General features: G+C 37.0%; 1 protein-coding gene across 4 annotated transcripts in view; it reads left to right on the top strand.

Annotated features, from left to right (window-relative positions):
* Positions 1-16,956, top strand: part of SIPA1L2 (signal induced proliferation associated 1 like 2) — an 86,077-nt gene extending 69,121 nt beyond the window's left edge. For 2 of the 4 annotated variants that reach the window (XM_009980611.2, XM_086627409.1), the window contains 5 exons: positions 5,350-5,481; positions 13,162-13,215; positions 14,156-14,279; positions 15,921-16,002; positions 16,810-16,956. In XM_009980611.2, the coding sequence (XP_009978913.2) occupies positions 5,350-5,481; positions 13,162-13,215; positions 14,156-14,279; positions 15,921-16,002; positions 16,810-16,956 (539 nt within the window). Of the gene's footprint in view, positions 1-5,349; positions 5,482-13,161; positions 13,216-14,155; positions 14,280-15,905; positions 16,003-16,809 lie in introns of all 4 variants that reach the window. The other 2 variants (XM_086627425.1, XM_086627433.1) reach the window with 2 other exon arrangements.
* The last annotated feature ends 1,015 nt before the right edge of the window (positions 16,957-17,971 follow it).

Genomic DNA, 17,971 nt, shown 5'->3' with positions numbered 1-17,971 from the left:
GTTTCTGGTAAAGGTAAACATGCAATGGGATCAAACCTTTCAGTGTGTTTTTATTCTGGAGATTGACACAAGGCAATTAATGGTGTATACTCAAGCTATATGCTGCTCTTCCAGCAGTGAAATTTTAGTAGTTTGTGTATTAGTTCTATCTTGGACACCTTATTTTCCATTCTTGCTGCTTCTTAGATATAGTAAGTTATTTATACACATAGCTGGGAAAAAAACCCACAAAATTATTATTCGGTCAGTCAAAATGAAGCTGATTGTTGATATCCAAGGTAGTTCATGCTGTTTTCATACACCTCTATTTTCTGCCTCTGGTTTTCTGTTATAAAAATGCTTTTTAATGCCAGCAATATAGGATCTTTTATGATAGCTGTTTCAAGGAAGATTGAATTGGTTATCTGTAATTACACTTTGAAAACAAGCACATCATGACTTGCCCACCTCTGCTTTCAAAATAAGGTTAGTCAATATCTCTGTATGAGAAACTAACTTTGGCTCTTGTTAGGAAGGTTTTTGTACTCAGTGCGTAGTAGGTATTTACATTCTATAGCAGTGGTGATGTGAGAGGTTTCTTTTTCATTTATAATTTTAGTTTGAGGTTGTAGTTTCAGCTATCAGGATTCTTAGCTGTTATAGTAATGTCTTTTGTAAAAGACATATGTTTGTGATCTTAAAACATTTTAATTTTACAGATATTTAGTGTTTACGGAAATCAGTGGAAATACTGTGGTTTTGGCTGGAATTCGTTTTAGAAACATGCATTCTTGCATGTTATTACCCAGCATGTGGTATATGAAATAATGTGGCAGCACCAAGTCTCATGAGACCTCTCTAGCAAGGGAAAGAGTGTGATTAATAGGTAAGCAAGGCAGTACCAAAACTGAAGCATAATAGGCAACCTGAAGAGTTTCAGTTTACTGAGAAATCAGCATTATCACAGAACGACCATGCAAATATGAAAACAGAAACTTCAATTGTTGACTGTAGGAAGAAGATGAGAAAATGGAGCTATAGGGGTTTTTTTATTATTTTATCATGGGGGAAGTGAAGTGAAAAAAGAATTGCTTTCAGTAAAGCCTGAAATTAAAGCTCTGACAGTTGAGTGTGTTGATTGCATGCAGTACACAAATGTAGAAAGATTTATTTCATTTATCTTATTTTTATCTTAAACCAGAAAGCAGAACTTGTGTAGCTGAGAATGCTGGAATTTTTACCTTGGGGACATTAAAGATTCCCTAGCTGAGACAGTGCTGTCCACGTTGAATGATTCTAGCATGCCATACATGGTTGGAGGTGCAAATCTATCCCAGTCTTGCAAATTCATGTCAGCTGAACTAGCAGGGAGAGAGTGAAAACAATGAGAACCACTGATACAGAACTAGTGTAGTAACACAAGCCAGAAATCCCGGAAGACACGTGGCTGCAGTCTGACTGACATCGCAGGCACCATGGTCCGTTCCTATTATGAAACAGAAAAAGAAGGAGAAAGAAAAATTTCTTAAGTGACATGACATTCCTGGGCTGTGAGGAAAGGAGCAGGATGCAGGATACTTGCAGTGAAGAGGATCCTAAGAAAGGGAATATTTTGCAATGATAACAAAGTCTGGAATTTCTTGGATTATACATGCCATAGGGAAAGGCTGCCAGAAGTGCAGCTGATATATCTGCAAGTATGTTATTAGATGAAAGTCCATCTTAAAACTGGTTTACTACCAGTGTTAGCTTCAATCCAAAACTAACCTAATTGGTAAGAAGCAATATTAAAATGGAAGACCATCACTGTGTATTGATGGTGTACAACGTGAACAATTTGGAAATCAGTTTTTCAGTAAGCAAATAAAGGCTGTTGATTAAATAATTCATGCAACCAAAGGAGTATGTTACAGACTCTCACACAGTGAATAATCCACCATACCAGAACATGAGACTCTCTTCAATAACAAAAGGGAAAAGAAAAGTAGTTATTGGGAGCACATGTCCACTATTCTAACAGTAATGTGAACATATGTCCATAAAAGAGTCTACTAGCAGATTGGCATCTTCAAGGGAGACTTTGGGCAACCCTAGGTAGTACTGAAGAAGGGAAGAGTTTGGGAGGCAGAAGTTGTTTAAGAGGACCGTAGAGATATAGTTGCTGATCGCAGGAAAGAAGAACAGGAAGCAGACACTGGGACTTATATCTGCATATGACTTGATATGTTCCTTCAGCTGCTGCATCTTTTGACGTAATCTGCTTGTTAAATGACGTGTTTAGTTTGAGCACAGTGAGGAGTACTTAGCAGGCATTTTTTCATGATCTACAGTCTCTACATAAGAGTAGCAGTTCCAACTGAAGCAGGATACTTGTCTTGGAAGTAGAAAAGGTTAAGTGAGGTGAATCTTTCCTCTTTCTTTATAGCTGGTTACTCTTTGAATACAGAGGTTTGTGGGGTCAATAATAGTGAATTTCAGGAGCTCTTTTGGAAACTGAACTGACCATATAATTTTGATGAAAATAAGTATTCTTCAAAAGGCTTTATACTTTTATGTATCAATAATAAATAAAGAACATTCCTAAGAGTAGGAAGAGTGTGACATACCTGAAAGAACCAGAAGCCACCAAATCAATGATTTTGTGCCAAAAGGAGTATGGCAAATAAAATAATCTTTAAAACTGAAAGATAACGCTTACATTATTTCTCAAAGGAAATAAGGGATAAGTCTGTGTTACTTCAAAACCAATCTTGTGGGCAATGAAGACAGTGGCCTATGAGATTAGGCATAGCCTCCTGGACACGCAGAGGTGGGCATGCTTAAGTGTAACTTGCCACCTTTACACAAATCAAAAAGGAAGACTTCAACAGGTAGCCTGCAGCTGCTAATGTGGCAGTCATGCAGAAAAAAGTGAAGTCAACAGCAAGGTAAGAGGAGCAGGGAAGAAATGCAAATACAGGAGGCTTGAAATAATTCATCTCACCCAGAGCATTCCTGCAATACAAACACTATTCTTTGAAATTCAAAAGCACAAAGAAGCTAGTATCATTAAAGCTCTTTTTTTTTCTTTTTTTTTTTTTTTTTCTTTTTTCCTCTTCCCCTTCTCCCCACCATTGCACAAGAACACACAATTTATGTCTTGAAAATTAATTATTCTGTAGTGGCATACTCATACCTGTTCAGTTATTCCACTTATAATTTCAGCCATCAGCATGAGCACTTGCGTTTTCAGAGCTATCAGTATTCAAACCTCAACTCTGGCAGGCTTTCTGCAGTCAAGTCGCTCTGTCAGGGCTTATGCAGGACTCAATAGGATCCACCCTAAGGTGAACTGAGGTTCTCACAAAGACAATGCATAATGAAGGATGACTACTGGTGAATATATCACTCCTACACTTTAATTTGGAAACCCAGCAGAATCGCACTGGGAACAGGCATCTTCCTGACAGGTTTCACAATCAGCCTCTGTAGGCTGATCACACGAAAGCAAGGGCTGTCCCTTAGGGCCCGCCTGCTGCTCTAGAACCAAAAGCTGCCTTTCAAATAAGGCATTCTGTCTATTTTCCACAACAGGGATGTATAAAACATTTGTACATACATAAATAAGGCTCTTACAATTCCCAGATCATATACAAAAGTTCAGAGACTGCTCTGATTTTGAGCTTCCAATATATTTGCACCCCAAGGTAACCTTAGATAAGGTTTTATGTATGTTTATAAGGCACTGAAAATAAAATCTTAGTACAGATGTATGCAGAGAATATATTTGCGTATTACATTTTCCATTTCATATAATATATCCACTTTTGAATACTAAGAGTGGGTATTGAGAAAGACATTTCTTTTGTCAAGCCCCTTACAATTGTAATATAACAATATTACATCTTTTATATAAGTTGTAGAACAAGATAAATGCTATAATAAACAGAATATGTACCTCTTCTGCATTGTTTTTGCTTTGTGAGACTCCTAGTTTTTGACAGGGGATTGCAAACTTTCACTTTCCTATTCCTGATTTTTTTTTTTTTTTAAATAAGGTTTCTGCAAAAAATATTATGTGCTCTCATCGTTGCTCCATGCAGTAGAATGCTCTGTAACAGGCTACTGCTTTTGGATTTTTAGTTCAGAAATCTTTAATTCAAATGGACTCTGATATTCTTTTTCATTGCTATCAGGACAATGACAACATGCCATTTTCTTAAACTGTGATGTATCTTCCACTTGTATGTGTGCATTTTTTCTTTCATTGATTTTCGTGTTTGGTGTTTTCCTGGAAAATATTCCTCAGAAGTATTATAGTCTGAATCCCTGGAATAACCAGATGGAAATTTCCATCTGAAATAGTTGAGGAAAAATTACTATTTTGACCTTTTTTTTAAATAGAAATAGATACATCTGAAGCAAAATTTCTGGTTTCCTGACTATACTATGTAATAAAAGTACAAAATTGTATCACTAGCTTTATGGTTAAGATGAAATGTGGTTATAAATAATGTATTTGGTTTATGTTCAGTTTTAAGAACCTCTCTGTACCTGTTCAGCAGTAGTCGTTTTAATGTGTTCACTTTGATCAGAGTGAAGATTGCTATGGATAGGTAAGGAAAATGTAAAACTGTTTAAGAATTATGAAAGTATCTGCTCTACTAAGATGTATGTTCGTGGTACTTTTCTGAAAGACTACATAACTGAAAGCTGTGTTTGAACTAACTTTATAGTGTATACATGTCAATCAATATACAATCTATCTACAGTATACAATGCGTATACTCTGGAGAGTATACTCTGGAGCTTAGAGATCAGCACACAAGTCTTAACGTTCTTGGATATACAGCTAAAAATATTAAACTAATAGGGTAGTCTTTTCAATATGAAAATGAGTTTTGGATATTGGCTAGAATTTACAAATGCATTAAAAGAAAAACAGGTGATATTTTTTCAAATTGCTTCTGGAACTGAAGTATTTAAGTTTCAGAATAAAACTGCATGTCGATATCTCATATGTTGTTTCACAGCCTTCTTAAAAACATAGCTTTGTGTATCTAGCAACTTTTCCGCTCAGTGCTCAGGTTTAATATGGTATACTTAAAGAATGAGTGCTGCCTACTCATGCAGCATTCACATGAAAATGCAAAGATCACATCTTGTGCAAAGTGGCACAAAAATATCTTTAGAAACCCTTCCCATCCTATTCTACCAAAGTTTAAAAATTGTTCCACCCATACTGAGTATTGAACAGGAAAAGACAGTAACAAGAGAAATGAAGATAAGCACTACTTGCTCATACTTTTTTTTTACAGCTCATTATAATAGCTTCAAAACTAATTGTACATCATTGTTATAGGAAGACTAATTATTGTGTTTATTGTTTAGATGAATTCTGGTTCTCAGATGGGTCCTTATCTGATAAAGCCAAATTCAATGATCCTGGCCTGATGCCCCTGCCAGACACTGCCACAGGGCTAGACTGGTCCCACCTGGTAGATGCTGCACGAGCGTTTGAAGGTAACAGGAAAATATGAATAAAGATCAATGTTCCATACAAAACTTTTTTAAAAAAATATGTATTGTATAGCCACATTTTGAATTACAAAAATCCAGCGTTTCCCTCCATAGCCCTTCAGTTCTTTTGGCAGTATCACTTCTCAGTGCAGAAAATTGTCACTGAAAATTTGGGATATTCATGATACTCTCAGTGTCTGTCTTAGGTTCAGTTCATCCTCTTAGGGGCCTAAGTTCCTTCTGTAATGAACTGGAAAAATCAGGTGCTTTAAAGAAGAGATTCAAAGCATTTAAGTTAGATGTTTAAAATGAAACTGGGAGTAACACTTCCCTGAGTTTATTGTGTTGTTGTTATAAAGTTGTATGTGTAGTCCAAATGATGTGGTCTATCTCAGTTCTCATAATAAGCCCTTGGAAAACAGCAAAAATGTGCACTATATTTTCCAGTAGCAGAACTTCAGATGCAGGATATAGATCAGATTTGTATTATTAAATTATAAGGCCAGGTTAACTAAGAAAAACCTAATTCGCCTCTCTGAGAGCTAAACCTACACATAATGTATAAACACAGAAAGGTGGATGTTGGTTTGAGTATATATGTGAATGTGTACAGTTGAATGTTTGTGTTTTGTTGTTTCCGAGGGGTGTTTTGATTAGGTTGCTGTGCTGTCCTAAGATCTCTGACATGCCTTAGCTGATGTTACTCTCATTAGTGAATGTGTGGAAAGTCAGAGATATCTGTGAATAAGGATGATGTTACCACAGTAATCTTTGTATAAGATACAGGTCTTAACTTTATGACGAGAACTGGTCGTGAAGTTAGTGATGAGATGTGCTTCTGTTTTTCTAACTAAAAGCAACTATTGGAATCAGTTTTCTGGTACGTGGCTCCTTCCCTAAGTGTGAAGTGATTAAATTTCAATTTGATCAAAAAGCTCTGCAGAACTACTTACTATACTAATTTAAATGGCATTATTAAAAACCCAAACAACAGTGACTATTAGCAATCTAAAGTACTGTATCGTTTCTCAACCTGATTAACTGTATGTGCACTCGTTACTATACAGTGCGACTCAAACATGCCTGTGATGCTGAGGATCTGACAACTGTTGCCATGTGTTTCTATGTTTGACTGCTCAGGGAACATCCTGCTATTTGTTAGCAACGACTTAACTGAAAATAGACTTGGATCAGTGAACGACTAACTCTGTGACTTTGTTTTTGAAGAATATTTTAAAACATTAATAAAAATTTTGAGTTCAGCTGAATAAAAGGTCATTCTGTACCAGTTAGGCTCTTGTGTTTTTAGTTTTCTTTGAAAACTTTAATATGTTTTCATTATTTTTACTACTCAATACTGTGCTGAAAATAATTTCACTTTGGTGTTATGTGAGTGTAATTACCATCTGCATTTGCGAGAGAGAGGTAGAACAGCATAGCTATCCACAGAGCCCTAATCTAGGGAGGAGGAGTATTCGCTTGTTGGGTTTTAACTGCAAAAATGTTAGATATATCTGTAGGTAATACTGAAAAACTGATGATATGAGTCACAAGATAGAAAGTATTTTTACTGGGTTTTTTTAATTGTTGTAAGAATTTGAGTAGTAAATAATAATCTAGTTTTGTATGAAGGGATGTAATTCTTTTCTGTTTATGACTGCAATAGACATCTGTGTATATGTTGGGTTATTTATAAAATGTTTTGACTAAATTCATAGTACTGCAATTTGAAATTTTCACAAGGAATAGAATTTTTAAGCAGCCCTTGTTCAATGTTCTCTATCCTATGTCTTGCAATTTGAAAGCAATTTAAAAAAGAATAACTGATAGGCATGCCATCAAAAAATAACTGGGAGAGAATGTGTTGGATATGAATGGCAGATGCCATTTCCTTATGTATTTTAAAGTTGTTAACTTAGGAGTTACTTCAACTTACCCTTTAAAAACAGCTTGGAACTACTGTTCTGCATTCTGTCAATGTGAAAAAGAGAGTGGATGATTCTAAGGTTTGTCCACTTCCAAATACAAAACTGCTTTGATCTTTTTATTAAACTCGGAAGAAATGTGATCACACATTATATAGGACCATCTCAAAAAAAAACCCTGAAACAAAAAACACACTCCCCCCCTAAACCTTCAATAAAAAAGAGATCACAAAATGGATAGGACTTGTTTAATGCTGATTTAAGAAATTAGAGTTGTTCTCTAGTTTGGCTTTGACAATCTGGTATTTCAAACTTGTGTCCTCTTCTAAAACCTAGACACAAGACTTAATTTTAGTTTTTCCTTTGTACAAGGTCTTTTCTTAGCATCGGTTTATTAGAATCACCAATCTGATTCCAAGATCAGGGTTTTTCCCTGATGATCCCTCTAGATTATGCGTTGATAGCTTACATATTTTGATCAGTTCAACATCCATAATGTGGGCCCCACAATCCTACATCTGTCTGCCTTAAAATGCACTTGTATCTTGATTAATGTTGAATATAGCCTTTTTAGGTGTTGATAATGTTGACATTAATTGGATTAAGAATTAAATATAGTAGCAAGATTTTTGCTACCATCACCTGTACTCAGAGTTTACTCATGGATGTAGCAAGAAAAGCAGTCTCATTTTTAGCTTCCCCCCCTTCTGCCAGATGACCTGTTGACTAGGTTCTTTGTTATGGTATTACCTTTTATCCAACTGAAGTCTTGCTCTTGTGTAGAACAGCAGTTTTTAAACTCTGCTCCATGAGGATAGAGTAAGTCATGATGTTTGGGGTTATTTTAATTGAAAGTATGATGGTAATGCTTTGTGAGGATTTAATTTTCAATGCTTTTGCTTGGCAAGAACTTTTGTGGGAAGCCAAATATCTACTTCAAACTTTTCCTGAAAATCTTCTGTTATTCCTAAGACAGGTCTTCACAGGGCAATGGAGAGCTGTGCAGGGGTTAACTCCACAGGCTCTGGAAGCCACATCATTAAGGGGTTTTGCTTGAGTTGTGTCTCTTGATGGTCAGAGTCCATAAGCTGGAGCACAGTGCAACCTTGTTTTAAGTCTTCGCACTGCCTTCCATTGCAGGACATTGATTTATCTAGAGATCTCCTCTGGCATGCATGCAGTCAGTATCAGGGAGTATCCTTCCATTTCTTTCATACATGGATAGACTACTTCCAGTTCCCTTTCATTTCGGTGGGAGCTGCAGAGAGACAGTAACCAGGGAGCACTTGACATGCTGGAAGTACACTGTTGTCGTATTTTTGTATCCGTCCCTGAAGCAAATGATTAAAAATAGATAGAACTGGATGTGACTGTACAGCAAAAGAGGTGGGGTTTTAGGGAGTGCAGCTGGGGTGAAAAAGGAGAAGTTAAAGAAGCAGAAAGCAAACAAGCAACATGTTGAACTGAGTAAAAGATATGTGGATTTATAGAATCATAGAATCATAGAATCATAGAATGGTTAGGGCTGGAAGGGACCTTCAAAGGTCATCTAGTCCAACCCCCCTGCAAGGAACAGGGATATCTCCAACTAGATCAGGTTGCTCAGGGCCTTGTCCAACCTGGCCTTGAACGTCTCCAGGGATGGAGCATCCACCACCTCTCTGGGCAACCTGTTCCAGTGTTCTACCACTCTCATGGTAAAAAATTTTTTCCTAATATCCAACCTGAACCTACCTCCCTCTATTTTAAAACCGTTACCCCTTGTCCTATCATAACTGGCCCTCCTGAACAGCCTCTCCCCATCTTTCCTGTAGGCCCCCTTGAGGTACTGGAAGACCGCTATAAGGTCACCCCGGAGCCTCCTCTTCTCCAGGCTGAACAGCCCCAACTCTTTCAGCCTGTCCTCATAGGAAAGGTGCTCCAGCCCTCTTATCATCTTCGTGGCCCTCCTCTGGACCCTCTCCAACTGGTCCATGTCCTTCTTATGTTGGGGACTCCAGAACTGGACGCAGTACTCCAAGTGAGGTCTCACAAGGGCAGAGTAGAGGGGGAGAATCACCTCCCTCGACCTGCTGGCCACGCTCCTCTTGATGCAGCCCAGGACGCGGTTGGCCTTCTGGGCCGCAAGAGCACATTGCCGGCTCATATTGAGCTTCTCGTCCACCAGTACTCCCAAGTCCTTCTCCTCAGGGCTGCTCTCGATCCATTCACCACCCAGTCTGTATTTATGCCTGGGATTGCCACGACCCAGATGTAGGACCTTGCATTTGGCCTGGTTAAACTTCATGAGGTTGGTACGGGCCCACCTCTCCAGCCTGTCAAGGTCCCTCTGGATGGCATCCCTCCCTTCCAGCGTGTCGACGGCACCACACAGCTTGGTGTCATCGGCGAACTTGCTGAGGGTGCACTCCATGCCACTGTCCACGTCACCGACAAAGATGTTGAAGAGGGCCGGGCCCAACACGGACCCCTGAGGGACGCCACTCGTGACCGGTCTCCACTTGGACATTGAGCCGTTGACCACTACTCTCTGAGTGCGGCCATTGAGCCAATTCCTTATCCACCGAGTGGTCCATCCATCAAACCCATGCCTCTCTAGTTTAGAGAGAAGAATGTCGTGCGGGACAGTGTCAAAAGCTTTGCACAAGTCCAGGTAGATGAATGAATTGGAAAGCCAAATCAGAAAAAGGAGAACAAAGAAAGCTCAGAAAAGAATAAGGGGGGAAAGAGACAACATATTTTTGAATTCTCTTTTTTAGTATTATCCTTTCAATAGATCTCCAAGTTAGAGAAGAAGGACTGGCTTTCAACACGTGTACTATGTTGCTGATGACTAATCTGGATCTTTTCAATGTTTTGGGGAACAAAAGGAGAAGCCTTTCTAGGTGTCCATATCTGTTACTGTCATTACAGAAGACAATTGACACAAACATAAATACGGATTATTATTATGAATAGATCTTTGTACTATTTGTGCTACTTTAATCTGGGTTTATTGTGCTTAAGAAGAGCTGTTTAGTGTTTGGTAAATCATATTGTGAGAATTAACAACCTAAGAAAGTCCCTCTGTCTCTGATTTAGTTCACTAAAATAGGTGGTTTCAACTTCTGATTTCTTTCCAAGTTATTTTTATAAATGTCTAGTTGTGCCAATCAGAATGCAGTGTTTCTTAATGCCAGTTTATCTTTGCAGAAACATCTGTGCTACTATAATTAATATTATTTTAATACTTTCATTTAAAATCTTTATAGCTTCATGCAAGTAATGCTACACATAACATAATGAGAAAGAAGTGAAGCATTCAGCATGAGAGATAATTATTTTAACCAAATTAATATGTTAAACTGCTAGAAAAAGGAAAAATGAAAATATTTAGTTAACATTTGGTCATTTCTAGTGCAGGCATGTGTAACTCTTTTTGCTTCAGTGCATATGCCAGTGTATGTTTGTGGGTAGACTTAGCCTTAATAATGAGAGTGCAGCTTCGTGCATTATACTCATTTTAGCCTTTTCTGCTCTCCAGTACATCAGAATTTTCTGGAGTGTTTCCTGGCCCCTATTAGTGGGCTGGAACAATGGAAATCCAGATTCAAATTCTTAATGGTTACAACTGTACAATTCTATTACTTTAAAGTGAGACATGAATTTTGTCGTGTCTTTAATCTTGCTAAGTCAACTGTTGCTTAACCTTTTGCTATAAACACCAATGTATTTTTGCAAGTAGTTTTCTATGCATGGGTCCTATGGTGGGGTTTGGCAAGGATGTCCCAGATAAAAATAAGATCTCTGAGATTTGCATCTATTTTCTTCTGTTTAGTATGCACATATCACTTGAATTGAATGGGAGGTGTCCTTGTAGCTTGGAAGAAGCAGAACTTATGTCTACAGCATTGTAGTCAGACAATCACTTGGGTTTTCTTTCAAAAAATTAACTGTCAGTAAAGGTAGCATTGATTTCATTTTCATTAATACAGAGTCAAGCTAACTCTGTTAAGAACAAATAAAACAAAAATCAGGTAGAAGATTTTACTCTTTGGAGCACAAGTTCAGCCTTCACCACAATTCAGGTTTAAAAGCAGTTCTGATTTAAATAGCAAATCGGTGAAAGTATTGCTAAGCAGGAATGTTATACGGAGATCAGTGAGATTTTTATATAGTTACCGAAAATAAAAATGAGTCTTTAAAAGTACTTCAAAAGTATTCAAAGGCAAAATAATTTGTTAGTCCAGGATCTGGTTGATGTACTGGTTTTCACAGAAGTTTATTGTTTCACTAACTAGTTCAGAGAATGATTTTGACACTAACCTGGCTTTTTGAAATTAAGAAACTACCCTTTAAAGAGCAGCACAGGAATTTACATAGTATTATATGATTGGAGACTTCTGGTTATTAGTGGCTGTGTAGTGACTTTATTCCTCACCTGATGAGTGTGAGAATATGGTTTCGTAGTTTATGAAGATATGAATAACGGAAAAATGTGTTATACTAGTAAAATATAAAATATTTAACAATTTCCTACTACTAAATGTTAATACTGTTTTTAAATTATGTGAAGTTGAAATTCATTAGGGATTACACAAGGAAGAAAAAGTTAATCCACACATTATACTTCATTGCAAGCACTCATGTTTTTATATTTTTGTTGTGTGTTGAAATGATATGAAAATATTTTAAAATATTGTATTTAAAAACAGCATCATGGGATTTCTTTAACAGCTGCATGTACCTGTTTTTGCACCTGCTTTTATCTGTCAGGAAAAAGATGCTTTCAAGTACTGCTGGGAGATCAAATTGACAAAACATTTTCTCAACCGACAAAATAAACCAGACAAGTGACTCTTCCCTTTAGTTAAGCTTACTCAGCAGAGGAGAAAAATGCAGATATTTTTTTTTTTTTTATATATTACAGTAGAATTGCCTCTGAGACACAATGTCACATGTCACATATTGTTGACCATAGAAAAAACAGCAACAGCATAACATTTGTTACTGGCTTTATTTTCTTCTAGTGGTGATGAAAGTGCGAACAGATCTGTACTTCAAACTGATTGTTCACACAGTCTCGTTTCCGGCTTACATACTGCATTTGATTGGGAAAACTAGTTTAGTTTATCTGTACTAATCAAAGCTTTTCAATTTAATAAGCTTCAAATCTGTAAATGATGTCATCGATTATGCGTTTAAAATTCTTTTCTTACCTTGTCAGCACATATGAAAAAGTCATGTTCATATTTGCTGAGATCAATCACTAGTCAGAAATAATAATAAAAGCAGGTGAAAGGAGCTGTAGTCTTTAAAATTGGACAAAAAATGACAGGCACCTTTTCTTCACTATATTATAAAAGGAATTGTCAATCTTAAAACTCTTTATTTAAAAAATCCCTTTAAAGAGCTTTTTAGTGATTTCCTATTTTTGTTTGGTAGAACTTTTGAACCAAAATTTGCTTCCTAGTTGAAATGATCTGGCATGTATTCACTGTTTGAGTGCTTAGAGTTTGGAGGGTTGTCTTTTTACGTATCGTGCCAAGTTGCCATGCTGTGTCGCAATACTGGGTATTACTTTTAGAGACACGGGGCGTGATGCCTTCTGCTTTACTGTAATGTCGGTGTTGTGTAAAAATGACGTTGCGAGGCTGAGTGAGAGCCAGCATGAGTTGCACGGGGAGCGTTCCGCTGTGTGAGCTGTACGTGAGGGCCACAGCTGCTCCAGTGGAGATGGACTCTCTTGTTTATAGGAACATTCTAAATCTTATTCCAGGTTTTGACTCAGATGAAGAATTTGGGCCGTTCTGTCATCACACGCCGTTTCTAGGTGATGGTCTGGGATTGATGACTTTTGCCTTTTGTAAACTTTCTTTAATATTTCCTGTGTTTGCACGTTTGCATGATAATGCAAGCTTTGGGCCTGTGGGGTGGTAGAGCAAGGGGAGAAAGGGCAAGGCAGGCATGTTCTCGGCAGAATTTATACAAGCCTACAGACATGGATTTTGTTTGACAGATGTAAGTTAAATCAATCTCCACAGAATATGGATTTTTTTTTTTAAAGAAGACAAATTAAATCCTAATGAATGCATCATTTACTCCTGTTCTGTGCAATGATGATCTGCATGGCATACTTCTATTATGTCGTGACTGATGTATTTTGGCAACCACACTGTATATCCATAGGTAATTACATCTGTGCTTGTTAGATTATGTTCTAGTGGAATCCAATGTAGATAGCGTGCCTTAGTAATACATATTACAAAAACTCAATTGATAAAAATAGTGTGAATTCATCGTTTTTCAAGTATGCAGATTACCAGAAGGTTCTGCAAATGCTTGAGAAAGTAAAACAGTACAAAATGAACAGTGCCCATTTCTGAGGAATCTGATGGATTAAAAAGTCCATGGAAAATGCAAACCTTTTCGCTGAATTATTATTGTCAGTGATCGTGGCCCTGAATTCTCAAGCGGTTTTCTGCAGATTTCATCAAGGCTGATTTACTGTTCATATCAGCATTAACTGATCAAAATAAATCTGTCTTACTCTGCTGATTGACACAAAACATTGTTTTGAGGTTGCCTTTGGATGCAGACGTGGGGAAGCCAACTACTTGGAATTCATTATACATCTGCTGATTATCTTCAAAGCTGTGATGTAGAAATCTACATCCATGTCTCTAACTGAACCAGGATAATGACTGTAATATAGCTTTTCATTTTGTATATATGTCCAGCTTTAAACATATCCTTATGTTACTTTTTTGCAGATCAGAGAGTAGCGTCTTTTTGCACCTTGAATGATATGCAGCAAGCTCAGGGCTTAGAAGGAACACAAGAGTTACCTTTGGATGAGAGTCCCACAGATGGAAAAGATTTCCTTGAAGCTACTGGGTATGTCAGAATTAAGGCATATTTCTTAAAAAACACCTGATTTTCTCTTAATGTTGCATGTCAAATTGCCTGTATGCATATTTCAGTGCTATTTGATGGCAGACCTGTTGCCTTGACTGATCAAGTCTTTTCTTTAATTTTGAAAAATGTTGTTTCTTGGAATCAACCCCTGCAGTTCTATCTAGAAAATTTGTAGTATAGCCAGACAAAGCTCTCTCAGTGGAATAGGCCTCTAATGCAAGGTATGGTTAGATGCAGAGTTTCAGCTAATCAAATTTTTCACTGTATTCCTCCTATACAATAATAATTTGTGTTAATGCTTGTTTCTATTTTCATTCAAATAGAACCAATAACAGGAGCTCAACACTGTAGTATGCAATAACCTTATCTGAAGCAAATGTCTCAGACCTTGGAACTGGTGTTCCTACCTATCTTTTGCATCCATTTGCTACTTGCAAATCCATGATTTTTAATTTATATAGAGGTAAATTAATCAAGAGAACCTGTAAATGAGGACTGGAGGAAACTTTTATGCCAAAATGCCGAATTCTTCAAATTCTTTCCAGTGCTCTAGGAGAGATTATTCGCTTTTTTTTTTTTTCCTGTTGTGGGGACTGTACCTGTTAAAAATACAGATATTCAGCAATATAATCTGTGCACTAGCAGGCTTTAAAAGAAAAACCCATCTTTCATTAGTTTTGGTCTTCAGCTGCAGGAATGGAAGAAAAGGAAATGGAGGGAAAAGTCTTCTTGCTTGTTAGACTATCACATTTTAATTTGAGCCAATTCTACACAAATTGACTTACTTACATGGTAAAATGCATTTATTATAATGAGTTCTAAGTCCACATCTTTCCCCAGCCTAGTGATCAGTAAGGATTGCAAAAGACTGTTAAAGATCTTTCACTTTTAGCATTGGCAAATCTGCTAGATTTGTGCGTTTGCATGAAGCAGCTGATTCAACTTTGTATAAACCTTGTCTCTTCAGCTTCTCTCTTCTAGACAAAATGACTCACGTGGCTAATTTCATCTATTAAGTATATGAAACTGTCTCACAGTGCTCATTTTCATACAGGAAACAGAAGCTATTCTCAATATTTTCCTTCAGTCATGCATTTGATTAACTTGTGGCAATATTTCGTGTGTTTTTACCTTCAAACAGAATATTTGTCTCCATAAAGCCATAGGTTTATTCTTTACTGGAAATGACACAACTACAGACCAGACAAGAGCTCTTAACAGCTCTTTTGGTTTACAATAGTTGCTGCTGCATCTTGCTTCAGATTAATACAGTCCTTATGAGAAAGCAGCTTGTTAACAGATGTACTCAGCACATCATTTAGCAGCAAGTTAGACTTGCACTGTGAAGATATGTGCAAATAATTCCTAGAGCGTTCCTTCTTAAAATCATGGTAATTTCTGCCTGATTTGCATGAGAGGCAGTGTCGTAGTTCAGGTATTGCAGCAATGGGTTTATGTTCTGGCAATAGTCTTTTGCTGATGCTGGTTTTGTCTGTGTTTTCCTAACTATGCCTAAACTGACTTGTTTCCTTTGCTATCACTAAGAATATTACTCTGCAAAAGCTGGGGGAGGAAAAGTTTTTAGCTAACCCAGAGTGAAGGTAGTGGTTTACTTTACAGGGAACATGCTCCGAGTACTCTGACTGGAAAAGTAAACCAGCTAGAAGTCATCCTCCGGCAACTACAAACCGACCTGAGAAAGGTAAGAGATCATTAGCAATATTATCACCTCCAGTTTTAATAGTTATATTTTTATGCAAGGTTCATCAAGGGCTTGAAAAAAGCGCATCAGTCAAACTACACAGTATAATGAATGGTAGAACTCAGTGGTTTGTCAGAACACCAAGATGCAGAAGATCCTGTGGGAATGGTTATGTGAACAAGCTGCCCCAAGGCTAACTAGTTTATGGGTCTCTACTCCAGAATAACTGTCCTACATAATAGTCATGAGGCACTTCCATTTATGGTACCTTGGATTTAAGAAAAGGTATGGATATGGACACAGGCACTATTGCTAAGTAGTTAACACTCCAGATTTGTCATCCTTGTTGCCTTGTGGTATCTTGATCATGTAACAGTGACCTACTTTGTGTCTTATCTGCTGTCTAATTGCTGGGCTGGAGACAATGCCAGACTGCTAGAAATGAGACTGCTTTTGGTCAGAAAATAGTCATGCAAGGGAAAATTTTGAAATTACTTGAGCTCTCCCGTATGATTTGTAATAGTTAAAAGCTTCTTATCCTTTTAGTGCTTGAATTTTAAGTGGAGTAAATGCTAATCTTTGTATTAAAGTAACATCTAGTTTCCTTTTTAGCTTGCAAAGTTTTCTTAGAAGGAATGAGATAGTTGGAGCATATTTGGGGAATTAAATTACAATTAGTAGTTGTCAGAATGGATTAGAGAGCTTAACAAAATCTAGCTGTATGACTTGCACAGAAATATTAACAACAAAAATAAATGCTGTCGTCACGACTACTCACTTTACTCAACTTGTGTCTTTGTTAATCAGGAAAAACAGGACAAGGCAGTTCTCCAAGCAGAGGTACAGCATCTGAGACAAGATAACATGAGACTTCAGGAGGAGTCTCAAACAGCAGCTGCTCAACTGAGGAAATTTACAGAATGGTTTTTCAATACGATAGACAAAAAATCCTAATGACTCGGCCCCTAGAAAATACTTATTTGAACAATGTAACAGCTGTATTTTTTGAATTAGCGGGGTAATAATTTCACTGTGTTCACAATCCATTTTAGGTGTTTCTGCTACATTCTCTATCCAGCTTTATTCATTTGAAAAGGAGAGAGAACTGTGGTAATTCGTCTTTAAATTCATATGAAGAAAGCAGAGAATAGCAGATATTTGTTTGTGTGCAGATGAATGTAAAAAATCCTTAGTGTCATTTTAGACATTTTTAGAAGATGCTCTGGCTGGGGCTTGCCTGAAGAGGAATATTTGGGGTTTTAGTTCCTGCATTTCAGGTGCGCTGGTGAAGATGTTAAAGCAATTTACATTAGCTTGGGCTTCAGTATTGTAAGATAAAAAGAATAACCAGACATATACTTTAATGTTTAAAAGGTGCTCTATTTTTTTGTATGTACAGTAGTTTTATTTCCTCAGTCCACATTGTCATAGCAATAAGAATGGAGGTATAGTGAATAGTTACAAAGCTGTGTTTATAAAATGTTAGCACTGATGTGTTTAACACTAGTTTGGATGCAGATACATTAGAGATTATTTATTTGCAGGAACAAATGGTGCCTGAATATAAACAGTGTTCTGATTTTCTAAAAATACACATGCCTTGTAAATGGCTCACTGGGGTTAGCCCACTCCCGACTTCAGTTACTTTTGTATAGTTGATGTTCAGCTAAACAGTTATACTGCTTAACTATTGAAATCATGTATGGTGTGAGCCAGCCAATCAATTGTACAATGCCAAATTTGTTTATCTTTGTACAGAAGCTTTGATCAAGTGTCTTGTATTTAACACCTTTATTTAAGCTTATTTAACCTTAAATTGTTGTTTTTATAAAGTTTGTTTTATCTGCACTATGGTGAGGTCAGTTGGTTGCAAGTTGTAATATTTTTAGCTTGCCAAAACTGTACTGAGGAGTTCTAGAAAGTTCTAACAATTGGATGCTGCTAGTACACAATTGATTTGTTTGTATGC

The sequence above is a fragment of the Tauraco erythrolophus genome, chromosome 2, assembly GCF_009769465.1.
Source record: "Tauraco erythrolophus isolate bTauEry1 chromosome 2, bTauEry1.pri, whole genome shotgun sequence".
Taxonomy (NCBI): domain Eukaryota; kingdom Metazoa; phylum Chordata; class Aves; order Musophagiformes; family Musophagidae; genus Tauraco; species Tauraco erythrolophus.
Note: the sequence above shows the minus strand (reverse complement) of the source record. Positions and strands in the feature narration are given on the sequence as shown.